Source organism: Prionailurus viverrinus, chromosome B1 (genome assembly GCF_022837055.1).
Source record: "Prionailurus viverrinus isolate Anna chromosome B1, UM_Priviv_1.0, whole genome shotgun sequence".
Lineage (NCBI taxonomy): Eukaryota > Metazoa > Chordata > Mammalia > Carnivora > Felidae > Prionailurus > Prionailurus viverrinus.
The window spans coordinates 184,912,759-184,939,466 of record NC_062564.1 but is presented as its reverse complement, the minus strand read 5'-3'; the positions used below and the strand labels follow the sequence as shown (position 1 = coordinate 184,939,466).

The 26,708-nt window shown below is 37.3% G+C and overlaps 1 protein-coding gene across 3 annotated transcripts in view; it reads left to right on the top strand.

The window, feature by feature from the left end:
- TBC1D19 (TBC1 domain family member 19) overlaps positions 1-26,708 on the top strand; it is a 152,347-nt gene that overhangs the window by 8,487 nt on the left and 117,152 nt on the right. The window contains exons 2-3 of one of the 3 annotated variants that reach the window (XM_047857045.1): positions 22,655-22,727; positions 23,693-23,738. The exons of 1 other annotated variant lie outside the window; for it this stretch is intronic. In XM_047857045.1, coding sequence (XP_047713001.1) covers positions 22,655-22,727; positions 23,693-23,738 — 119 coding nt within the window. Of the gene's footprint in view, positions 1-22,654; positions 22,728-23,692; positions 23,793-26,708 lie in introns of those variants that run through there. One more of the 3 variants, XM_047857047.1, reaches the window with a different exon arrangement.

Below are 26,708 nucleotides of genomic sequence, written 5' to 3'. Positions count from 1 at the left end.
GTGACCTGGCTGAAGTCGGACGCTTAACCGACTGCGCCACCCAGGCGCCCCCCCCACAGTTTTAATGAATCATATTTTCATTATCCTTTCATTCAAAATATTTTATAATATTTTTTGTAATTTTAAATTTGACCCAAGGGTATTCTAAAGTATATTGCTTAGTTTCTAAGCAATTGAGATATTCTATTTATGTAAAATTTTAGGGACTTGCTTTATAACCCAATATATAATCAATTTTGCTAAGTGTTGCATGTGCACTAGGAAAAAATGTGTATACTGTCACTGTTGGTTCAATGAGATATGCCACTGAGGTCTACTTGTTAATTATGCTGTTCACCTTTTCTATAATCTTACTGAATTTTTTCTGCTTATTTTATCAGCTATTGAAAGAAATATGTTAAAATCTCCCACCGTGATTGTATCTTTGTCTATGTCTTTAACACTCAGTTTTTTGCTTTCTATATTTTAAGGCTATTTTATTGGTTGTATAAGATTTATATTGTGATATCTTCTAGATGGCCTAACCCCTTAGTCATTATGAAATGTCCTTTATTTCTAGTGAATTTTTTGCCTTAAAATCTGTTTTGCTGATGTTAGTGTACCTATACTAGCTTTCTTTGGTTAGTGGTTGCATAGTATGACTTTTTCCATACTTTCATTTTCACCCTTTCTGTGACTGTATTTAAGATGTGTCTGTTGAAACCATTGGCAAAATATAGTTATTTTTTAAATCCAGTCTAATAACCATTGTCTTTTTATTTTATTTTATTTTATTTTTGTTTTGGGCTTGTTTTATTTTTTTATTTTTTTTTTTATGAAATTTATTGACAAATTGGTTTCCATACAACACCCAGTGCTCATCCCAAAAGGTGCCCTCCTCAATACCCATCACCCACCCTCTCCTCCCTCCCACCCCCCATCAACCCTCAGTTTGTTCTCAGTTTTTAACAGTCTCTTATGCTTTGGCTCTCTCCCATTCTAACCTCTTTTTTTTTTTTTTTCCTTCCCCTCCCCCATGGGTTCCTGTTAAGTTTCTCAGGATCCACATAAGAGTGAAACCATATGGTATCTGTCTTTCTCTGTATGGCTTATTTCACTTAGCATCACACTCTCCAGTTCCATCCACGTTGCTACAAAAGGCCATATTTCATTTTTTCTCATTGCCACGTAATATTCCATTGTGTATATAAACCACAATTTCTTTATCCATTCATCAGTTGATGGACATTTAGGCTCTTTCCATAATTTGGCTATTGTTGAGAGTGCTGCTATGAACATTGGGGTACAAGTGGCCCTATGCATCAGTGCTCCTGTATCCCTTGGATAAATTCCTAGCAGTGCTATTGCTGGGTCATAGGGTAGGTCTATTTTTAATTTTCTGAGGAACCTCCACACTGCTTTCCAGAGCGGCTGCACCAATTTGCATTCCCACCAACAGTGCAAGAGGGTTCCCGTTTCTCCACATCCTCTCCAGCATCTATAGTCTCCTGATTTGTTCATTTTGGCCACTCTGACTGGCATGAGGTGATACCTGAGTGTGGTTTTGATTTGTACTTCCCTGATAAGGAGCGACGCTGAACATCTTTTCATGTGCCTGTTGGCCATCCGGATGTCTTCTTTAGAGAAGTGTCTATTCATGTTTTCTGCCCATTTCTTCACTGGGTTATTTGTTTTTCGGGTGTGGAGTTTGGTGAACTCTTTATAGATTTTGGATACTAGCCCTTTGTCCGATATGTCATTTGCGAATATCTTTTCCCATTCCGTTGGTTGCCTTTTAGTTTTGTTGGTTGTTTCCTTTGCTGTGCAGAAGCTTTTTATCTTCATAAGGTCCCAGTAATTCACTTTTGCTTTTAATTCCCTTGCCTTTGGGATGTGTCGAGTAAGAGATTGCTACGGCTGAGGTCAGAGAGGTCTTTTCCTGCTTTCTCCTCTAAGGTTTTGATGGTTTCCTGTCTCACATTTAGGTCCTTTATCCATTTTGAGTTTATTTTTGTGAATGGTGTGAGAAAGTGGTCTAGTTTCAACCTTCTGCATGTTGCTGTCCAGTTCTCCCAGCACCATTTGTTAAAGAGGCTGTCTTTTTTCCATTGGATGTTCTTTCCTGCTTTGTCAAAGGTGAGTTGGCCATACGTTTGTGGGTCTAGTTCTGGGGTTTCTATTCTATTCCACTGGTCTATGTGTCTGTTTTTGTGCCTAATACCATGCTGTCTTGATGATGACAGCTTTGTAGTAGAGGCTAAAGTCTGGGATTGTGATGCCTCCTGCTTTGGTCTTCTTCAAAATTCCTTTGGCTATTCGGGGCCTTTTGTGGCTCCATATGAATTTTAGGATTGCTTGTTCTAGTTTCGAGAAGAATGCTGGTGCAATTTTGATTGGGATTGCATTGAATGTGTAGATAGCTTTGGGTAGTATTGACATTTTGACAATATTTATTTTTCCAATCCATGAGCAGGGAATGTCTTTCCATTTCTTTAAATCTTCTTCAATTTCCTTCATAAGCTTTCTATAGTTTTCAGCATACAGATCCTTTACATCTTTGGTTAGATTTATTCCTAGGTATTTCATGCTTCTTGGTGCAATTGTGAATGGGATCAGTTTCTTTATTTGTCTTTCTGTTGCTTCATTGTTAGTGTATAAGAATGCAACTGATTTCTGTACATTGATTTTGTATCCTGCAACTTTGCTGAATTCCTGTATCAGTTCTAGCAGACTTTTGGTGGAGTCTATCGGATTTTCCATGTATAATATCATGTCATCTGCAAAAAGCGAAAGCTTGACTTCATCTTTGCCAATTTTGATGCCTTTGATTTCCTTTTGTTGTCTGATTGCTGATGCTAGAACTTCCAGCACTATGTTAAACAGCAGCGGTGAGAGTGGGCATCCTTGTCGTGTTCCTGATCTCAGGGAAAAAGCTCTCAGTTTTTCCCTGTTGAGGATGATGTTAGCTGTGGGCTTTTCATAAATGGCTTTTATGATCCTTAAGTATGTTCCTTCTATCCCAACTTTCTCAAGCGTTTTTATTAAGAAAGGGTGCTGGATTTTGTCGAAGGCCTTTTCTGCATCGATTGACAGGATCATATGATTCTTCTCTTTTTTTTTGTTAATGTGATGTATCACGTTGATTGATTTGCGAATGTTGAACCAGCCCTGCATCCCAGGAATGAATCCCACTTGATCATGGTGAATAATTCTTTTTATATGCTGTTGAATTCGATTTGCTAGTATCTTATTGAGAATTTTTGCATCCATATTCATCAGGGATATTGGCCTGTAGTTCTCTTTTTTTACTGGGTCTCTGTCTGGTTTAGGAATCAAAGTAATACTGGCTTCATATAATGAGTCTGGCAGTTTTCCTTCCCTTTCTATTTCTTGGAATAGCTTGAGAAGGATAGGTATTATCTCTGCTTTAAACGTCTGGTAGAACTCCCCTGGGAAGCCATCTGGTCCTGGACTCTTATTTGTTGGGAGATTTTTGATAACCGATTCAATTTCTTCGCTGGTTATGGGTCTGTTCAAGCTTTCTATTTCCTCCTGATTGAGTTTTGGAAGAGTGTGGGTGTTCAGGAATTTGTCCATTTCTTCCAGGTTGTCCAATTTGTTGGCATATAATTTTTCATAGTATTCCCTGATAATTGTTTGTATCTCTGAGGGATTGGTTGTAATAATTCCATTTTCATTCATGATTTTATCTATTTGGGTCATCTCCCTTTTCTTTTTGAGAAGCCTGGCTAGAGGTTTGTCAATTTTGTTTATTTTTTCAAAAAACCAACTCTTGGTTTCGTTGATCTGCTCTACAGTTTTTTTAGTTTCTATATTGTTTATTTCTGCTCTGATCTTTATTATTTCTCTTCTTCTGCTGGGCTTAGGCTGCCTTTGCTGTTCTGCTTCTAGTTCCTTTAGGTGTGCTGTTAGATTTTGTATTTGGGATTTTTCTTGTTTCTTGAGATAGGCCTGGATTGCAATGTATTTTCCTCTCAGGACTGCCTTTGCTGCGTCCCAAAGCGTTTGGATTGTTGTATTTTCATTTTCGTTTGTTTCCATATATTTTTTAATTTCTTCTCTAATTGTCTGGTGGACCCACTCATTCGTTAGTAGGGTGTTCTTTAACCTCCATGGTTTTGGAGGTTTTCCAGACTTTTTTCTGTGGTTGATTTCAAGCTTCATAGCATTGTGGTCTGAAAGTAAGCATGGTATAATTTCAATTCTTGTAAACTTATGAAGGGCTGTTTTGTGACCCAGTATATGATCTATCTTGGAGAATGTTCCATGTGCACTTGAGAAGAAAGTATATTCTGTTGCTTTGGGATGCAGAGTTCTAAATATATCTGTCAAGTCCATCTGATCCAGTGTCTCATTCAGGGCCCTTGTTTCTTTATTGACCGTGTGTCTAGATGATCTATCCATTTCTGTAAGTGGTGTATTAAAGTCCCCTGCAATTACCACATTCTTATCAATAAGGTTGCTTATGTTTATGAGTAATTGTTTTATATATTTGGGGGCTCCGGTATTCGGTGCATAGACATTTATAATTGTTAGCTCTTCCTGATGGATAGACCCTGTAACTATTATATAATGTCCTTCTTCATCTCTTGTTACAGCCTTTAATTTAAAGTCTAGTTTGTCTGATATAAGTATGGCTACTCCAGCTTTCTTTTGGCTTCCAGTCGCATGATAAATAGTTCTCCATCCCCTCACTCTCAATCTAAAGGTGTCCTCAGGTCTAAAATGAGTCTCTTGTAGACAGCAAATAGATGGGTCTTGTTTTTTTATCCATTCTGATACCCTATGTCTTTTGGTTGGCGCATTTAATCCATTTACATTCAGTGTTATTATAGAAAGATACGGGTTTAGAGTCATTGTGATGTCTGTATGTTTTATATGATGTTTATATGTGATGTCTGTATGTTTATAGTGATGTCTCTGGGACTTTGTCTCACAGGGTCCCCCTTAGGATCTCTTGTAGGGCTGGTTTAGTGGTGACAAATTCCTTCAGTTTTTGTTTGTTTGGGAAGACCTTTATCTCTCCTTCTATTCTAAATGACAGACTTGCTGGATAAAGGATTCTTGGCTGCATATTTTTTCTGTCTAGCACCCTGAAAATCTCGTGCCAATTCTTTCTGGCCTGCCAACTTTCAAAAGAGAGATCAGTCACGAGTCTTATAGGTCTCCCTTTATATGTGAGGGCACGTTTACCCCTTGCTGCTTTCAGAATTTTCTCTTTATCCTTGTATTTTGCCAGTTTCACTATGATATGTCGTGCAGAAGATCGATTCAAGTTACGTCTGAAGGGAGTTCTCTGTGCCTCTTGGATTTCAATGCTTTTTTCCTTCCCCAGTTCAGGGAAGTTCTCAGCTATTATTTCTTCAAGGACCCCTTCAGCCCCTTTCCCTCTCTCTTCCTCCTCTGGGATACCAATTATGCGTATATTATTTCTTTTTAGTGTATCACTTAGTTCTCTAATTTTCCCCTCATACTCCTGGATTTTTTTATCTCTCTTTTTCTCAGCTTCCTCTTTTTCCATAACTTTATCTTCTAGTTCACCTATTCTCTCCTCTGCCTCTTCAAGCCGAGCTGTGGTGGTTTCCATTTTGTTATGCATTTCGTTTAAAGCGTTTTTCAGCTCCTCGTGACTGTTCCTTAGTCCCTTGATCTCTGTAGCAAGAGATTCTCTGCTGTCCTGTATACTGTTTTCAAGCCCAGCGATTAATTTTATGACTATTATTCTAAATTCACTTTCTGTTATGTTATTTAAGTCCTTTTTGATCAGCTCATTAGCTGTTGTTATTTCCTGGAGATTCTTCTGAGGGGAATTCTTCCGCTTGGTCATTTTGGATAGTCCCTGGCGTGGTGAGGACCTGCAGGGCACTTCCCCTGTGCTGTGGTGTATAACTGGAGTTGGTGGGCGGGGCCGCAGTCAGACCTGATGTCTGCCCCCAGCCCACCGCTGGGGCCACAGTCAGACTGGTGTGTGCCTTCTCTTCCCCTCTCCTAGGGGCGGGATTCACTGTGGGGTGGTGTGGCTCGTCTGGGCTACTTGCACCCTGCCAGGCTTGTGATGCTGGGGATCTGGCGTATTAGCTGGGGTGGGTAGGCAAGGTGCTCGGGGGCAGGAGGGGCAGGCTTAGATCGCTTCTCCTTAGGTGATCCACTTCAGGAGGGTCCCTGTGGCAGCGGGAGGGAGTCAGATCCGCTGCCGGAGGTTTGGCTCCGCAGAAGCGCAGAGTTGGGTGTTTGCGCGGAGCGAGCAAGTTCCCTGGCAGGAACTGGTTCTCTTTGGGATTTCGGCTGGGGGATGGGCGGGGGAGATGGCGCTGGCGAGCGCCTTTGTTCCCCACCAAACTGAGCTCTGTTGTCAGGGGGCTCAGTAGCTCTCCCTCCCTTTGTCCTCCAGCCTTCCCGCTTTCCGAGCAGAGCTGTTAATTTATGACCTCCCAGACGCTAAGTCGCGCTTGCTGTCGGAACACAGTCCGCCCGGCCCCTCCGCTTTTGCAAGCCAGACTCAGGGGCTCTGCTTGGCCGGCGAGCCGCCCCTCCGCCCCGGCAGCCTCCCGCCAGTCCGTGGAGCGCGCACCGCCTCGCCGCCCTTCCTACCCTCTTCCGTGGGCCTCTCGTCTGCGTTTGGCTCCGGCGACTCCGTTCTGCTAATCCTCTAGTGGTTTTCTGGGTTATTTAGGCAGGTGTAGATGGAATCTAAGTGATCAGCAGGACGTGCGGTGAGCCCAGCGTCCTCCTAAGCCGCCATCTTGCCGCATCTCCCAACCATTGTCTTTTTAAACAATTTTTTTTAATGTTTATTTTTGAGAGACAGACAGAGAGTGAGCAGGGGAGGGGCACAGAGAGAGAGGAGATACAGAATCTGAAGCAGGTGCCAGACTTTGAGCTGTCAGCACAGAGACTGACGTGGGGCTTGAACTCATGTACTGTGAGATCATAACCTGAGCCGAAGTTGGACGCTTAACTGACTGAGCCACCCAGGAGCCCCACAGCCATTGTCTTTTAGTTGTATTGTTTAGTCTATTTACATTCAATGAATTTACTGATATATTGCGTTTGTATTTTCTGTCTTAATATTTGTTTTTTTTAATTGATCTATTTGCTTTATATTATGTTTTCTTTATTTTTCTGATTATTCAACTGTTATTCAAATGTTTTATTATTTTTCTCTCTGTTAATGTGTTAGTTACACATTGTTTTACTGTTCTTTAAATAGCTACCCTAGATGTTACAAAATTTATTTTTGATTAATCTCATATCAATTATATATGTAATGCATAAATCTCAAATAAATTCTTACTTTTACTAGTTCCCTTTTATATAATTCTAGAACTTAGAACACTTTACTCACTTTCCTTTTTCCTTTTGCCATGCCTTTTGTGTGTAATTTAAATCCCTCAAGACATTGCTATTATTGTTTTGTAGCATCAATAGTCCACATTTATTCATATTTAACCACATTTTTGTCCTCTTTTTGCTCATTTCCTTCTACATTTCCATATTTACCCTGAGATTATTTTTCTTTTATTATAACTATTTTTAGTTTCTTGGCGATGAATTCTTCAGTTATATTTGTCTGATGATGTCTTTATTTCATCTTCATTATTGAAGGACTTTTTTATGCATATAGCTTTCAAAGTTGGTAGTAATTTTTTTTTCAGCCATGTTGAGACTTTTTTTGGGGGGCATTTTGGTGTCTGTTTTATGAAGTCAGACATTAATTTTTTTTTTTTTTATCCACTGCCCCCCACCCCAGCATACCCTGACTGCTTTTAACGTTTATGTCTTTGGTGTTTGGTAGTTTTGTTAAAATGTGCTCTGGTGTGTTATTATTATTTGTTTGTTTTATTATTTGTTGTTTGAATTATTGTATTGTTTATATTGTTGTTGTTGTATTATTATTATTTAATTTATTCTGGTTTGAGTTTGTGGGGCTTATTAGATCTGGGGTTGATATCTTTTCACCAGTTTTGGAAAATTCTTGGCCATTATTTGTTCCAATATTTATTCTGCCACATTTTCTCTCTCCTCTCTTTCTGAGACTTCAATTTATACACGTTAGACTTTTCACTGAATCCTACTTGTCTCCAGTACTCTTTTTCTGTGTTTTCCATGATTTTTTTTTCCTCTGTGCATCAATGTGGATCTTTTCTTTTCACCCTCCACTTCACTAATCCTGTTGAGGCTATTTTCACATCTCCTGGTGAATCCATCTAATGCATTCTTATTCACATGGTGTCTTTTTCAGTTCAAAATTTCCAGATGTTTCTTCTTTATGGTTTCCAATTCTCAGGTAAAATTATCTGCTTCTCATCTATTTTGTCCATTTTTTCCTCTTTTTCAAAAAACATATAATTCATAATTATTTTAAAGTCTTTGTCAGTTAACACCAATATCTAGATCACGTGTAGATATCTGTTTATGGTGTTATTTTCTCTTAGCTTTGTTTATTTAATTTTGTCTGTTGGTGTGACTTGTAAATTTTTATTTGATGCTAGACATTGTGTACAAAAAACTGTAAAGCTTCTAGATGATATCTAACTTTGTTGAGGATTCACCCTCTTCTCCACTGGGGAGATAGTCTTGTGACTGGTTACCATAATCCAATTGGGGAATGTTCTGTATTGAGGCTGAGTTTTAGACTCTTAGGCTCAATCTTCCTCTATTTTTTTTTCCTGGCTCTCCAAGGGTTTCAACTAAGAATTTGATGTATTCTAGAGGTCCTTTTCCCTTTGGGTCCCAATGTCTAATCTTTTTCTTGTCAGACTTAAAAAAAACTTTTCAGAGGTTTCCTGCTTAGGTTTTTAGCTTTCTACTCTGCAGAATCCCAGTATTCAAAAAAATTTCTTGAGGACAAATCAAAGCTATGTGCTTAAGATCTCCAAGTCTGGGGCAAAGCTCTCCTTATTTCTCTGTCCACTGTTGGTAGCCCTACTTTGTACTGGGTTTGTATTGATTCTCAGCCTCTTGTCTATGCTCAGAATGATTCCAGGGAAGACATGGCTATAGACACCAGTTCATCTCTCAAGATGTTTCCCTTTCTGTTACTTTAGTTCTTGTTCTCTCAGCAACTCTCTTCTGCCTTCAGATAGTTGATTTTGCTCCCAGGATTTACTAGTTGTTCTCTGCAGGTCTGCTGATCAGCTCCTCCATCAACTTGGAAATATAAGTCTCATTTGTGAGGATTGAACAAGATAATATGCCTGGCACATAGTAAGTTCTCAGTAAACATAAGCCTGAGCATTCCTTGAAAGTCCAAGTAAGATTGCTTAATACCCTCACTGCTTATTAGGGCCCTTCGAAAAATGTTCAAAATCCTTGATTATGCCTACAAAGCTTGGTGATACTGTTCTTCACTCTGCTCTTTCAGCCATGACCATCCAAACTTTGTAGGTCTCACATAACCTCCAAGTTTAGTGGCCTGTAGTACCTGGAAGTTTCTTTTTTGTAATATTTATCACACCTGCATTTATTTTTTATTTTATTTTATTTTTTGGTTTATTTTTGAGAGAGAGAGAGAGAGAGTGGGGGAGGGGCAGAGAGGGAGACAGAGGATCTGAAGCAGGTTCCGAGCTGACAGCAGAGAACCCAATGCAGGGCTCAAACTCACGAACCAGGAGATTGTGACCTGAGCTGAAGTTGGATGCTTAACTGACTGAGCCCCCCAGGTGCCCCTGTATTTATTTTTGAAATGTCTGCTTTCCTCATTAAAGTGTAAGTTTCATGAAAGCAGGAAGAGAGTATGTCTGCATTGTTCTGCTCTATCCTACACCTAGCAAAATGACTGCATGAGCCAGGTGCTCAACATGTATTTAGGAAATAGAATAAATCTAGAGTTTTCTTTTTAATATTTTTTAAGTTTTATTTAAGTCCAAGTTAGTTAACAGATAGTGTAATAATGGTTTCAGAAGTAGAGTTTAGTGATTCCTCACTTACATATAACACCCAGTGCTCATCCCAACAAATGCTGTCCTTAGTGCCCATCACCCACTTAGCCCATTCCCCCCCGCCAACACCCCTCCAAGCAACCCTCAGTTTGTTCTCTTAAGATTCTCTTACAGTTTGCCTCCCTCTCTGTTTTTATCTTATTATTGCTTCCCTTCCCCTATGTTCATCTTTTTTGTTTCTCAGATTCCACATAGGAGTGAAGTCATATGATATTTATCAGATTCTTCCTTTTTAATGTTAACTTGAACAGCATATGTGGAGTAGCTACTGTGTGCCAGATACTTTACTGGGCGATAAAAGATTGCTGAAAGCATCTTTACTTCTAAGGAGTTCAAAGTCTTAACACGAGACTCTGCTTTTCTTTGAAAATGTGTTTCCTTTAAGGATGTTTTTTTTATTCAAGCTTGAGCTCTAATAAGTTAATAATTGTTTCTTAATTTATAAGAAAACTTCAAGTTCTAGAAAATAAGCAATGATGACAAATTCTTTGTTTTCAAAGCTGTTCATATTTCAGAATTGCAAATAAGAGATTCAAGACCTGTGTAGGATATAACCTTATTTGGAGATTACTGTCCCAAGGAAGTATTTTTGTCTCTTTCTGTTTTGAACTCCATTTATATTAATTAAATACGGTTTTTTTTTTGTTTTTTTTGTTTTTTTTTTTTAATTTTTTTTTCAACGTTTATTTATTTTTGGGACAGAGAGAGACAGAGCATGAACAGGGGAGGGGCAGAGAGAGAGGGAGACACAGAATCGGAAACAGGCTCCAGGCTCTGAGCCATCAGCCCAGAGCCCGACGCGGGGCTCGAACTCACGGACCGCGAGATCGTGACCTGGCTGAAGTCGGACGCTTAACCAACTGCGCCACCCAGGCGCCCCTTAAATACGGTTTTTTATTTGATTATTCACTAAGTATTTATTGAGCATTTAGTATATGTTGGGCACAATTCTACTCCCTGGGGATACAACAGTGAATAAAATAAAGTTCTGCTATCATGGAGAAATGATAGTATTACAAATAAATACAGGTCCACAGTCTTTTATCTAAAACCTGGGGCCAGATATGTTTTGGAATTCAAATTTTTTTCTAATTTTATAAAGGTAACTCATGCATATTCTATGTTATTTACTATCCCTACCGTGGTCTTGTAGCACCTTGTAATTATATAAATTAATATTTCTGCAGCAAAATGTGTGAATTTTCATACTAAGTGTGATAAATAAGGACTATAAATAGTCTTATGTCAATTCAGGTCAGATCAGATTTTTGCCACTAAGTGAGTTCAAGTCAGGACCCATTATGCCATCAATTCAGTTATGAAAAGACTTTGTTTTTCAAAGCTTTTCAGGTCTTGGAATTTTAAATAAAGGATAATGTAACATCAGTGAATTGCTTCGGTATAATAAAAAATAGGGCAAGGTAAGAGAAAGAAAGATAAAGCAGGGTAAGGAGATGATGATTTCATGGGAATTCAACTTACATTTGGCTGGTTCTTGTGATACATAAAGTAAAAGATGTAATGTTATAGATTTATACTTTAAAAGAATGTAATTATAGATGTTTTAATATTAAAGCAATCTTGGACTTGAAAAAATATGTTATAACAACTTTCCCTTAATGTATATTCTCTACTGCAGACATTTAAAGAAATAAGCTAACTCTTAAAAGGCAACTTGACAATCAGTTTTAATAACATGCTTTTAAACAAGTGACTGTTTATTTGTTATATGCCTTTACAGTTTTAACCATGAGGGCAGTTTTCTGCCCCCAGCATTTTCCGTACTGTCTTTCTTCATTTTGTCTGAGTATACTCTCGAAGTGCTAGAACAGTGTTGGTTCAACTTAATTAGAAAATTAAAATCGCACAGAATATTTCAAAGACAAATATAAATGATTTTTAGACTTTCTTTAGCAAAAGAAAGTCTACCATTAGCACTTCTTTTTTCACATTATAATTAAAGTGCATTTTAGTGTATTCTTTTGTAGATTAAAGTTTAATTATCTAAGATCTTAGCATGGTAACATGGAATTTTGTGTTTCTGGAAAGAGGTTATGTTTTTTGATTTCTGAGTTTTCCTGAGTTATTTTGTTATAAAGTCAACCTGCACCTGTTTGGTTTTTTGTTTTTTTGTTTTGTTGTTGGTGGTGGTCTTAAGAGCTAGGGAGTGCGAGCAGGGGAGAGGGGCAGGGGTAGAGAGAGAGAGAGAATCTTAAGCAGACTCCACACTCAGCATGGAGCCTGATGCAGGGCTTGATCTCACGACCCTGAGATCATGACCTGAGCCAAAATCAAACGTCGGATGCTCAACCGACTGAACCACCCAGGCGCCCCAGGTCAACTTCCATCTTAAAATTGAATTTGCTCGCTCATCCTCTAGACACTAGAGTGATGGCTTAATTCAAATTTGATATTTAGCACCAAGATCAACATTGTTATTTTGTATCATTCATTACTTGTATTTAAAATGGATGTTGTGTAAAACCTCAAATGTTATTTCCATTCCATTAAGTATTTAATAAGTCTTGTTGCTCAGATTGTTATTATGAATAATAGAATTGTAAAAGGAAGGAAACTGAAAGAAGATAGGCTTTGGAGAGGGAAGGAATAATATGACTGATAGGATGTTGTCATAAGTTCAGAACCCCAGAGCATCTCAGTGCTAGTGTCCCTCACTAAAAACCTTATGGAATTATATCTCTAAATATTGTTTTTTATTTATCATTATCAGAAATATATACATATATAGAGAATTTAGAGATCATAAAAAGGAGAGAAGGAACTGACATTCATTTATCATTTATTATAGGGAAATGAATATTTCGTGGATTTAAATAGATTTTAATTAAATATATTTTCTTTAAGACATGCATAGATAGAACATATGTTGGAATTGATAGGCCTGTGCCATGGGTAGGGCTTACTGTCTTCTGTCTTTTTTTTTCCCTCTAGGGTGGGATATGGCATATATATGGTTAAGCTTCAGAGTGGACTACTAGAGTTGATATATAAATTAATCATTTAGGGACTCTGATGGTGTTTGGTGTGTGAACCAGGGAAGAGTATCATCCTTACCCATATCTGTCTTGGCGTTTGTTGTGTCCTTTAATCCTGGAAAGTAAGACAATTGTAGGAGTGATGACAATACTGACTCCATCTTTGGCCCTTCATTTTGTTCATGTTCACTGGATCACCTCTCCTGGGGTTACGTGTTCCTGGCCCCTTGGGGATTAATATGTAAAACTTAGAAATGCCCACCAAGGCTAGGATGAGGGGAGGGTTGCTTTGACCTCTCATGAATCCATTAAAGATAACGTAATGTTTCTCTTTCCCGACGCACGCTTGTGCCACAAGATCTAAAGTTTAGCTGTCAGTTAGGGGCATGCAGACTCTTTGACCTCACTACAGTGTCCTACCCATCCTGTTACGCTATAAAACCCAAGGTCACACTAAGGTGTAGACTTTATGGAGAATAAATATACAGCACCTGAATCGTCGTCTGCCTGATCCACCCTGTCAGTAAGTTACCCGGTAAAACTCTGTGTAAACTTTGTGGGGTTTCATTTCTGTTCTCAAAGTGCCTTCTCAATTTGGGGGACACTTTGCTGTCCCTCCCCTACCTTCTAAAAACAGTGAAGACATGAATTACGGTGTATAGAATTTCAAAATAAGGAACGTCTTACAGAATTTATGTACTTGAGGGGTAAGATAACTATTAACATATGGGTTTGCTTTGAGTAAGTATATCTCTTTGCATTTTATTTCAGCACTGGATTGATTAGAGACGATCATGTAGGGTTTTTGAATTAGGGAAAGCCAAGCTGAAGTGAGAGGGAAAAGATTGGTTACTAAATGTGAACCGAAGACTGGTTCGGTCATTAAGTGTATTATGAAAGGAAGCTAAGAAGATATGGAATAAGGGGGATAAGACACCCAGTGGTAGCAGAGAAGTGAGTCAGCTGTGGGACGTCAGCAAAAGAAAACCAAGGAGGTCTACATCTTCAGGTGAGAGAACCCAGAGCAGGGCTTGAATTATACAACACAGATTGTAAGGCATGGTCAGCTTGCACAGAGCCAAAATTTCCCATTTGTAACTAAAACTCATTCCTGGCTACAATGCATGTCCACTGGGACTACTTGCATTATAGAAACAGAGATGGTCTACAGTTTCAGAAAGAACCAAAAGTATTAGGAAGGACTGGGGATACCCAATTCAACATGTTTTAATCAAACCTCTCTTCTCTGGTGATGGAAGAAATTAGATAAAATCTAAAACAGTGATATTAATGAGAAGCATGTTTGCAGATTGATGTGGGAAAGAGCATTTATTTATCACACTTTTTCTTTTTTAAAAAAAAAATTCTAAGTAATCTCTACACCCAACATGGGGCTCGAACTCATGACCCTGAGATCAAGAGTCGCATGCTCTACTGACTGAACCAGCTAGGCACCCCAGCTTTTTATGTCCCTCAATACCTTGTGAGTTCCTTGAGTGAGGGAGAATGATGTCTTTTCTTTTATGTTCGGCAACTGGCACATAGGAAGTGTTCAATTAATTATTGAAAGAAGACTGTAAATAAGTAGGATATAAATATACTGAAAGGACACAGCTCAGGACAGAGAAAGTTTAGGTAGCACTCAAGATGGAAAATTGGAGTGAATTCCCAATGTAGGCACAGCAAGAAGTTTTCTGTTGTAGGACACTTCCTGAGAGTGAAGGAGTTCAGAACAAGTCTCTCCAAAATGCGCCGCATTGGTACATGGACTGTTTTGAGCTGAAGGCAGTCAAGATCTTTCAGGCTCAAGAGAAACTTTTGCCCCTCCCTTGACTACCCAGAAGAATCTAAATTGGGTGTCTTTTCCAGAAAAAGAGTGATTACTAGGGATACATTTTACTGGAGTGACTCATCTGTATGGCAGGGCAAATATCTAATTGTGAAAGACAGCTGTCCTCAAGAAAGCTAAAGTCTAGCACAGTGGTTCTTAAAGTATGGTCTGTGGATCTCCAGTGGCCCCTAAGACCCTTTCAGGCCAAAATTATTTTATATAATACAACCATTAAAAAGTTTATTGTGCTAACATTTGCATCAGCACAGAAGCAATGGTGATGGGTTTAACTGCCAGTGTCTTAGCTCAAAACCGGGAACTGGTACCAAACTCATTCCAAAGTAGTACCAAAGTAGTCATTGTATTCTTCACCACTGAATAGTCACGGTTAAAAAAAAAAAAAGTCAGTTTTACTTGAATGTCCTTGATGAAACAGTAAACAATTATTAATTTTATTAAATCTCATTCCTTGAATACACATTTTTACAATATTCTGTTTGAGGAAATAGAAAGTATGCATAAGACACTTCTGCTGTGTATTGAAATATGATTATCCAGAAAAAAGTATTCCTGCCGTTGAGATACGAGCTGAATTGCCCAGCTCCTTCTACTCCTTTTTAAGTGAAACACCATTTTTACTTGAAAGAGCAATTGACAAACTATTGTCATTCGGACTTGGGCTGATATTTTCTCTAAAATGAGCAACATTGACCTATTATTTCAAGGAAAACTATTATCTCTTGCCAATGATAAAATTCAAGCTTGAATCCACCACTGTGAAATTGATGGCTTCCCAATATTTAAACACTTTTCTGATGATATGGATGGTGATGTTAAAGAATGTTACTTTTTGATGTTTTTTGATAAAGTGTTTTTGATCTATGCATCACTTCATATATTCAAAACGATCAATGCATAATGTTATGAAATCATGTATAGGTAGAAGAATGGCTTAAAGTACAAGGCAAAATGATGCATGTGTATGTAATAAAACATAAAAAGTTTATTGATGTTCAGATTCCACATTGCAACTAATTTTTAGGTAAATACTAGTCAAATTTTATACTATTTATACTATTTATACTATTAAAGGAGAATATCTACAATATCTGAAAAGGATATTAAAATACTCTCCTCTTTCCAGTTACATCTCTGTGTGACACTGATTTTTTTCATACACATCAATCAAAATAACAGTGCCACAGATGGACTATCACAGCAGATTGAAGAATCCAGCTGTATTCAATTAAGCCAAACATCAAAGATTTGTAGAAATGTAAAACAGTGCCTCTTTGTCTCACGAATGTCTGTTTCTGAAAATACAGTTTTTTTAAATAAAAATATTTAGGCTAATATATAATGGGTTTATATTGTTATTTTTAAATGAATAAGTAATTTTTATTGTGGCAAAATATGCATAAAATTTACCATTTGAACCCTTTTTAAGTGTGTAGTTTGGTGACATTCATTAATTCCCATTGCTTTGTGACCATCGCTAAACCATCCATCTCCAGAACTTTTTCATTATCCCAAACGAGGACTTGGTACCCCCTAAATGCTAACTCTCCATTCCCACCTTCCCCATCACCCCTGGCAACCACCATTCTACTTTCTGTTTCTATGAATTTGACTTTGTTGACTTTGAATTTGTTGTAAGCACTTCATATATGTACAATCATATAGTATTTCTCTTTTTGTGACTGGCTTACCTTCACTTAGCATAATGTTCTCAAGGTTCATCCATGTTGTAGATGTGTTAGAACTTTCTTCCTTTTTAAGGGTTGAGTAGTATTTCATTGTGTGTCCATATCATATTTTGCTTATCCATTTGTCTGTGGACACTTGGGTTGCTTCCACATTTTAGTTATTGTGAATAATGCTGCTATGAACGTGCGTGTGCAAATATATGTTCAAGTCCCTTTTGAGTATATACCCAGAATTGAAATGGCTGCATCATGTAGTAATTCAGTTTCCAATTTTCTGAGGAAATTCCATAATAATAAACAAATGTGTTTTTTTCTGTTTTAATTTCTTATGCTATAAATATCAGTTGATATCATCCACATAAAGTACTCTCAGATCCTCAATTTTTAAGAGAGTGAGGTTCCTGAGCGTTAAAAGTTTGAGAATCAGGGGTCTAGTGGAAAGAGCAAAGTAGAGAGGTCAGTTAGGAAGTTATTACAGTAGTGGACTGTTTGCACTAGACTTTGCCCAGAGAAGAATGGGCAGGGTGGTGAGAAGAATCTGTCATATAAAGAGAACTTGGAACATCTGTAAATATATGTGACCTTGATAAAAGAAGCTTTTAGGGAAGACTCAGTAGTTTTCTTCAAATATTTGAGGGTCTCTTACAGAAAAGGGATTAGGCTTATTTTCTGTGACATGATGTGTGTGTTTGTGTGTTTGTGATGGTGGCAGATGGTAAGAGTAGTCAATTTTAGCTCATAATAAAGAATTTTCTAACGGAATAATTCAAAGATGGAATTGGCTAAGATAGGGATGTAGTGAGTTTCTAAGCTAGAAAGCTAGTTTAGAGTTTCTGAGTTAGAGTTTTTAAGCTACAAAACCCCTTTGAGAGGACAGTCAGCTATTAAATGGTTAGTTGACCTATAAAAACTCTGTAGTTTCTTTTAACCCTGAAATTCTGTGACTCTTCAGACACAGAAAGATGAAGTCCAAGATTAGTATGGTGGCATAGTGAGAAATGGATAGGCTGGGGCCTCTTTAGAGGGAATTAAAAGATGACTGGAACCCTCTTTGTAGACCTTGCTGTGCCCTGGTTGTTCTTCATGGAGTATCTAGTCTCACGTTACTTCCCAGTTTCTTTGACTCACCCGCGACATTAGCCACTTATTTCTCCAATTTTCTTTACTCACCAGGTTTAGAAATTTAGGATGGCCAGTGGCTAATGCTTTGGCTTAAGACTGTTATGGTGGACGTGGAAAGAAACTGGATTTGTGTGTGTGTGTGTGTGTGTGTGTGTGTGTGTGTGTGTGTGTGTGAGGGGCAGAGGGGGCAGAGACAGTCATGTGTTTTTACATTGCAGAATGGTAGAGGATGTCAGAAATGTCAACATAAATAAATGGGTGAAGGATATATGCGGGGCAATGTACACTCTCATTAGATTATATTTTTGATCATATTTTTGCCAGCTCTCATAGTGAGCTAAAGGCATTTGTTTAAAGAAAGGCTTAAATTTTGTTGTAGATTTAAAAACCTGTACCTCCAGGCACTCCTTCCCTGGAAGTCTTTTACATTTAGTCCACTGCCATCTGGACATCTCTTATATTTTATAACACAGCTTTAATCTACACTGGACTTCAACAGCCTAAAAATAACTTTGAAAAATTTTTTATGTGAGTCTCACAATAACCTAGTTCAGATATTACTTTCCCTATTAGATAAAGAACACTGAGAATAGAGAATACAGAGAGGTTAAATGACTTGACCAAGATAATAAATAAGGCTGAGAGAGAATTCAAGGTCTTCTGATGCCAAATCCTATCCTTATTTAGTCCCAAGTAGTTTCAAAACTGTGCTCGGATATATCCAAGGACTCAGGAAATGTCCTATTCATTTAAAAATTCTTAATTTAAAAATATATTAAGAAGCAACACTCTTTCAGATGGATTTTTATATTAAATACTTCATAATCCACTGTCGTGCTTCCAAATTAACTTGTCTCTAAATAGGTCCCAGGATAAAACCCTATTGCTTTCATCATCTTCATATGTTAAGGACACTTAGAAATGTGTCGCTGATGAGGAAGGATATAATTCTGCACGAGTCTTTCAGAATATTTGGGCGAGGATCCTACCGCAGGGGTAGGAAGAGTGTAGGTGCACCTGCTCAACAAAGCTCCCTTCGTGGTGGACTGCTGCGATGTGGGACAAGCCAGCCAGTGACAAATCGTGTGGGAACAACATCATGATATGTGTAGGTTTAGCAGTCATAAGCTTCAGAAGCTTGTCTGATTTTTGTATTTGTAGTAAATGATTTCGGGATTTGTTTTCAAAATAAAAAGTTCCCATTACTCTTTTGATTTCCTGCAGCAGTTTAATTTGTGAGTGTGCTGACATGGCCAGGAAGGCTATTAAAGGTGAAAGCACTTATCTCTGTGAATCAAGACTTTTTCCTTATATTGAGCAACCAAAGCAAAGTGCGAAAACAAACTGGATTCTTGAGGCTATAGCATAATAAAGACATACATTTTTAATATAACTATACCTTCGACAATGAGAAAACACTCCTTTGCGTTGTCTACTTATATCACTTTCCATGTATTTTATATCGTACGGTTTTTCATTGGGTTCAGATTTCATTTGAAAAAAGGATTATGCTGCTATACTAAAACATGTTTGAGAACTGTCTTGCCATGTTGTCCTCCTATCAGTGACCCTGCTTTTGGTTGTCAAATTTCTCAAGATTTTTATAATTCTGTTGATGATTAGGAATTTGGTTTGCCTTTGATTAAAAAAATATATATCTAGGAAGTCTAGCAACCTTAAAATATTTGAAAATGTTTAGAAGGAATGACCAGTTTTTTGTCTTGAAATTCTTTAAATTATGTGACTTCTGAGTCATTTCCAAATATAGGCTTAGTAAAAGAAAATCTATTTCCTTTTGCTCTAGTACTTTTGAATGATGAGCCAGGTTTTGCAGCTTTTAAAATCCTAGGAATAACAGAATGGAAACCAGTCTTTTTAGTTAAAACATAGGTTTTATGAAGCTCCTTGTTTATTTGGGTGAAAATTGGTTAAAAAGGCTAGGACATGGTTGGATCGATATAATTTTGTCACACAACAATTACTAGAGTTAGTACTCGATATGCAAAAATGAATTCATGATCCTTGCCTTTGAATTTAAGAGTCAAAAAGAAAAATAGGTGAGCTGAAAATTACAGTGTAATCTGATAAATGCCATCACAGAGAAACGGAGTGTACTATCTTTGTAGGCAAGGGGTGGGGGGGGGGGTCTGGAACCCTTAAAATACATGGCAGTTGGGGGATCAGTGAATGTAGTTCACTGTGACTAAGGAGTAGGGTGTTTTGAGGGAAGAGGTGTAAGAAAAGACAGGATGTTGTTAGCTTGGCGGAGGGGCAGCTGATAAATTTGGAGAGGTAAGTTGGTCTACATCGTGAAGGGCAAGTGTGACCTTTTGAACAGTTTAGACTTCCTGTGTATGCTGTGGAGATTTGCAGTCAGGAAAGCCTTGTTTGGGGAAGAAGACACTGGAGGATGGATTTAGTAAAGGGAGACATTGGTTCATGTATTCAGCAAACATTTATTGAACACCTGCTGTGTGAAAGTATTCTAAGCACGGGATACAGCAGTGAACAAAAAGACAAAGACCTCTGCCTTAGGGAGCTCACCGCTTCTGGTGAATGATGATAGACAGCATGCCAATAAACACAGTAAATACATGAATCATATGGTATATTAGGAGGTAGTGAATGCTAAGAAAGAAGAAAAAGTAGGCTAAGGGAGTATGAGAATGCTCCCTAGGGAGTAATTGGAATGTAAATAAAGTGGCAAGATGTCCAGTTCAGAAGCTGTTACCTTGACCCAGATGAGGAATGGTAAGGACTTAGGCTTACTTGTGGGACTTTAGAATGGAGAGAGAATAAATTAGGAGATGTAGTTTTCTTTTTCTTTTTTGACGCTCTTTATTGTAAAATAAAACACAGATATAAACTTTATAAAACAAACCTATGATGTAATGAACTATAAGATGAACAACCTTGTAACAACCACCCTGGTGAAACAATGAAACTTTGCCACACCAGAATCCCTTCCTTTTGCCCCACTCATCACAAACTCTTCCCTCCCCAACAACCTGATTTTTATGGTTATCACTTTCCTGCATTTCTTGATAGTTTTATTAACCAAGGGTATATCCCTCACGCTAAGACACCCTAACTCAGTCTTGCCAATTACAATTTTTTTTTGTTATTTTTTTTTTAATCTACTGGTTTTTTTCTCCTTCCTTTGGTTTTCTTACACTTTATTAACTAAAGAACAGAGCCATTTGACCTTTAGAATTTCTCATCTCCTGGATTTTTGTGATTGCGCCCTCATGGTGCAACTTAACATGTTTGTCTGTCCTTTACATGACTTATAAATTGACAGCTGGACCACTGCCTTGATCAGACTGAGTGTCTCCCCTGTGGTCATCACTGCTGGCATTAGAGTGTTCTTTCGTTAAGAAGCACATAATATCTGGTTGTCTTTTGTAAAGCTAACAGCTATTTCTGCTCAGTGCTTAGAGTTAGTAATATGTTAGAGGTTGCAGAATGGTGATATTCTGATGATATCACATCTGTTTTAGTTATCAGCTAGAATACTTTTTATCAAGGAACATTTCCCCTTATCTATTACGTAATTACCCTGTGGTGCAGTTTCTATAGGAAAGGCAAGATACATGCCTTTTCCTTTATTTACCACTTTTCCAGGCAATCCATTGGTTCCCTGTCATCCTCAATTTTTATTACTCTATCAGGATTTTCTCCTTAGTGTGACCTTGTCTAGAAAGGGGGCGCTGGTTGGTCAGCGTCAAGAATTCATAGCCGCTCGGCTGCTCCAGTCTCTTCAGACTTCATCTGCTGTATTCCGTTGGGCAAAACCCCTCCCAGTTTTAGCTCCTGTTCTAAAATTGGCTCATCGTATGTTCCAGTGAAAATAGTGTTGGCTATTTTGGGGTTCTCCTGTTTTCACATCCATCACATACCACACTGCTTACTTCCTTCTGCTTTTTTCCTGCAAAAGCGCTAATACCGTACAAGTCTTGTGGCTATTGGTTTGTCCCCAACCGTTTGTATCTTAAGTTTGTAGGGGATATCTTATCACCAAGTTTTGTTGTAAATGTTTTCCATGGGGTTTTGGTTTTCCTGTTCAGTTGCTTGGTCTGTTTTTATGTGGAAATCAGGGAGATGAAAAAACAGCAACAACAACAACAGCAAAAACCCAAACCAAACAATAACTCACTGTCTCCAATGTCATGTTTCATGTTCCCAGAAAGGGGTCTAACTCCTTGAAGAGTTAGAGTAGAATTATGAATAACTGAAGTTTCTGACTTAGAAGATCCGGTACATAGTCATTTCATAGATGAAGATTAAAAAATAGAACAGAAGGAGCAAAGTAGTGAGTGGAAGATCAATTTTTGATTTCTTAACGTTTGAAATGCTTATCATGAGTTAACCCTAATAGAAATGCCTTCTGAAGCACTATGCTTTTAAAATTTGATAGAAAAAGCTAGATGATGAGAGATCAACGCTTTGAAAATTACAGAAGCCATTATAAATTGAGGAAACTATTACTTTTGGTAAATATTACAGTGTGAAAAATGAATAGAATAGAAAGCATGCACGTGGAGATGGAGACACGAATACGTATTTCGAACTAGTAATTTTATGTGTTTTCTGTAATTACGCACAACAAATGCAGGTTTGCATTGAGCAGCAATCTGATGAGGAAAAATCCATCTATTAGGGATGCAGCTGGGTTTTTGGTCATTAGTTGTAAATGCCACTGTATATGTTTGACACAATATTAAGAGAATGGATTTATAAAAGCTGAGTGTTCTTCCTGCTAGAAAAATAGATATTAAGATTCATAAAGATGAAAATTCTAGATAAAAATATTAAATATTCCTAAGCTATAAGTTTTTATGTGTGGAGTAGACTGCAGTGTACCATCACAGATCCTGTATTTTAAGAATAGGTGAAAAAGTCTTCTTTCTTATGAGCTGTTCTAGATAATTCTGAAGTGCTCTGACTTCAAAAAGGAATTTTTAAAATAGTGTGCACGTTTGGACATTCCTTTGTAAATGACTGACTTTTGACCTCTGTCTTTTCCTTTCTTCTTTTTCTTCTTCTTCCTAAACTTAGGCCAGTCTTCAGAGACCTGAGATTAAACTTGAATCACTAAAAGAAGATATTAAGGAATTCTTTAAAATATCAGGTTTGTAAGTTGCTTTTTTCCTCCTAATTCGTTAAGGCAAAAGAAAGACATACTTTATTTGGAGGGAATATTTTATCACCGGCCTTCCAGTTACTCATTCAAAATTGTGAAACAGTGTCTGGATAGGTTTCTAGTTGAGGAGAATTAGAACTTTCAGATATTTCTATAAAATGCTGCAAAAATTCAGGATCACTGTGGGAATCACTGCTTTGCAGTAACCAGTTTTAAATACCGTTTACTTCCTGATCAAAACACATCCTGAATGTGTGAAGAATCTCCCTCGCTAAGCACCTTCTCTTTTACCTTTTGTTCATAGCTGTTTTTCCTTCTATACTTCCCCCCGCCCCTCTTCTTTTCTGTCATTTCAAAGAAAAGGAAATCCTAATTTTCTTGAGAGCAAGAAGAGAGGTTCCCTATCCTAACCCTTGCACGTGGAAATTGAGATGTTAAGTGGTTTACTTTTCCAAAAAAGTTCAAGTTGCTAGAGGCCAGGCTAACTGGTCTGGGGGTACCTCTAATAACGTTTCTGTTGTTCAGGAGTTTACGAAGTAGTTAGTTTGTGACTGCTTACGGATCTGTCTTTGTCAGGTGCCTGGCTGCTTCTTGCCCTTCCCTTGGCACATCCCTCATAGCACCAGCAGTGCATCACTTAGCTCTGCTTTGGCGTTCATTGAGCCCCTGAGCCGTGGAAGGGGCAATGGTCCTCCCATCTGGAGAAGATGGTGCGGTAGTTCTGCTTAAAAGACAATATGTTGAGAATTTTGCTACTCAGTGTTTGTCAATGGACACAGTGGATGTGTAAGAAATAATTCCTTAATAACACTGACACAGCAATTGACAATTGATAAAGTTCTTTCACAAATGAATATGATGTCAGAGTTTTAGTGAGATATGCTTTATTACCATGTATGCTTATTTTTAAAACTAATATGTTCACATGTTTTATTCTTTTTTTAAAAAAATAGGTTGGGAGAAGAAACTTCAGAATGCTGTTTATAGTGAACTGAGTGTGTGAGTTTTTCCTACCTATTTTGAGATACTGTTACGTTTAGCTGTATTTACTTTGTAAGTAATGAATATAATATTGCTATGTACACTCATTATATTATTATTTTTCATTAGTATTTATATAACATTTCACATAAGTTGATATATTTAAAAATTACAGTCTTGCCTGAGAATGAGTAATGACCGTATGGGGGTTTTTACCACCAAAATTTTTATATTAATAACTCCTTTATCCAGTATAGTTAGGGAAATAAGTTAATATTTCAGATAACTGAAGCTTATCAACATTCTTTTTATTGGTGCCATTTTGGATATTACCCTTCTTCTCTCTTTATAAAGCAACCATTCTAAATATAGTTAACTTTTTTTTTTTCAAAATTGGTGTCATTCTTAAGAAAATCAGTGTTTTTTGTTAATCTGGATTTGTCTTCAGAATCTGTTGTGGTGTGTAAAACTATTTCTTACTACAAAGAATATAGATCTAGAGTGTTAGCTTTGTAGTTTATTCAATACTGCATTATTCATCTGTTATTTATTACCTACCATGGGCTAGCACTATGCTAGGCACTGGGAATATAGTATAGAACAAGAAATCAATTCCTACCCTCATGGAGTTTATAGTCTAATGGAGTTCTTATGTCTGCTCTCTTTTTTTTAAACTGCTGTTCAATGTGCCTGTGTCTCTAGCATTTTCTAGTTTCTAACACTTTTGTTTCCAACTTGCCCTTTCTAATCTGCTGTTAACTAGGAAATAAGATAATCCAGTTTATCAGAACTGTTTCTAAAGGGACTCAGACGAAGGCCTGTGGATCTGTGCTTAGACACACATTTTAAAAATCAGTATTTGCTTCTCTGCTTATCGCCATTTTCCCAGTTGGCTTACGAATTCTTAAAAAACATTGTGTATAAGTGCTGTCAATTGAAGTTGACCGTAATGATACCCCTGATAGCATTCCTCCAAGGAATAGATGTTTATCATGACAAATAAGGTTTTAAATTTACAATAAGTTTAGAGATGCCACAGGTTGCTTAAATGTGAACACGATGATTTATGTATTTGACTGTGACATAGAAAGCGTATAACTGTGTGGGTCTGTGTGTCCAGTACTGGTGGAATAAAAGCATCCGGTTGTGTGTAATTCCAAACAGTGAATTTTTATCTGAGGAGATTTGACTGACGATTGCAATTTTTGTAGTGTAATGCATTCCTTAAGATGGTGGTCTGACCAGTGAGTGCCTGTTTACTTGATGGCAGGGACAGAGTTTCATTCACTGTCTTATTTCAGTATCCTAACAATAGACATTAAGTATTTTTGTATAATCTGTTGAGATTTTTGAAGGAGTAAGTAGTACTACCTTTTTTGCTCGCCTGGGTTCTGAAGAAATTGAGAAACAAGCCCAATAGGATATCAAAATCATACTTTTATTACTGATAAAGACCAGATAAAAGGTTGTAGCTTAGTGCAAGAGCAAAATGGGTCCTTTAACTGAACTCCAGAATTAACTAGACTTAACCTTCCAGTTAAATAGCATCAGTGAGCACGTTCCGTTTATTATTCCAAAATTTAAAAGTCGGATAAGGCACTAAACCTCTTCTGTGGCAAGCGAGAAAAAGCCCTGGGGAGAATCTAAGAATATTACAGTAAGGGAGCTCTTTTCACAGGGAAGACACATCCAGAGTGGGGAAGTGTTTTCGCTAACGTAAGTCAGAAGAATAAAGAGGACTTGGTATACTGTGCTGCATTTTTCATTGACAGAAACCATTAGATGGACAAGTAAAGAAAACAAAAAATAAAGTAGAAGAATTTACTAGGTTAAATAATCAGAGTAGAAAAAAAGATGCCCTCTTACCTAATAAAGGTGTAGACACATGAGCTATACAGATGATACCTGAAAATTGTTCACTTCCTTTTACCTATTTTGGTAAACACGCCCAAGATTTTTGTCCGATTCTTGTTTAAAAGAGAGAGAAAAATTTCTGTATTCTGTTATTTACCTGAAGCTTGTAATTCTAGCCGAGGTTAGTTCTTCCCACTTAAGATTGACTACTTTATTTAATTATTGTTGTGTTAATATTTAATAGATAGTTCACATTGATCGAAGGAGTATTTTATGCAAGCACTGTGCTAAGCAGTTTAAATTCATTGCCTTGTGTAATGTAATCTTCACAACAACCCTATGATTGTGGAATTTATTATTGTAACCATTTTACAGAAGAGAAAACAGAGGCTTAAACTACTTGAATAATTTACTGAAGATCGTATGGCTAGTAAATGGTAGTACTAGGTCGTAACCTCCAGCTGTCTGATTCCAAAGCACATGTGTTTTACTGCATCTCACATATGTTTATATTTTATCTCTCACCTGGATTAAAAAATGTTTTAAGAGTTGAATTCTATATTTCTTTTAGTACCTTCTAGAGCATCAAATAAATGATTTTGAGTCAACAGATGCCAATGCTAACACGTGATAAATATTTGTTGAATTGAAGAAACTCAGTTCAGTTATTAATCCTAAACTTACTAAAAAGATTTAATTAAGACAGTCTTTACATGGAACATGTACCTTTTTTTCCCTTAGTTTTCATTGTACTTTGTGTAGAACAGTTCATTAAGAATTAGGTGACCTATCACTTTCTTTTAAGGAATATAAATTAAAGAAGTAAATAATCCTTTTTAAAGTCTTTCTATATAAATATATATTATAAAAACATCCCACAGTCTACTGTTATAGTAGATATGTGCAAATGTCCACCATACCTTGGAGAGGTATGAATGTTGAGCAGTAGTGGACCAAAAATGGGAAGATTTTAGATAATGGGTTTCTCACACTAGACCACAAGATAGAGTAAGTCTTTATAGATATTCATGGCATTTGTTGGAAGAGTCCTCAGGCAGTAGACCAGAGCACTCCCAAAATGTCCTAATCACCGTTCTTCTTTGCCTTCTTTTGAATGTTGTTTTAAATGTACTT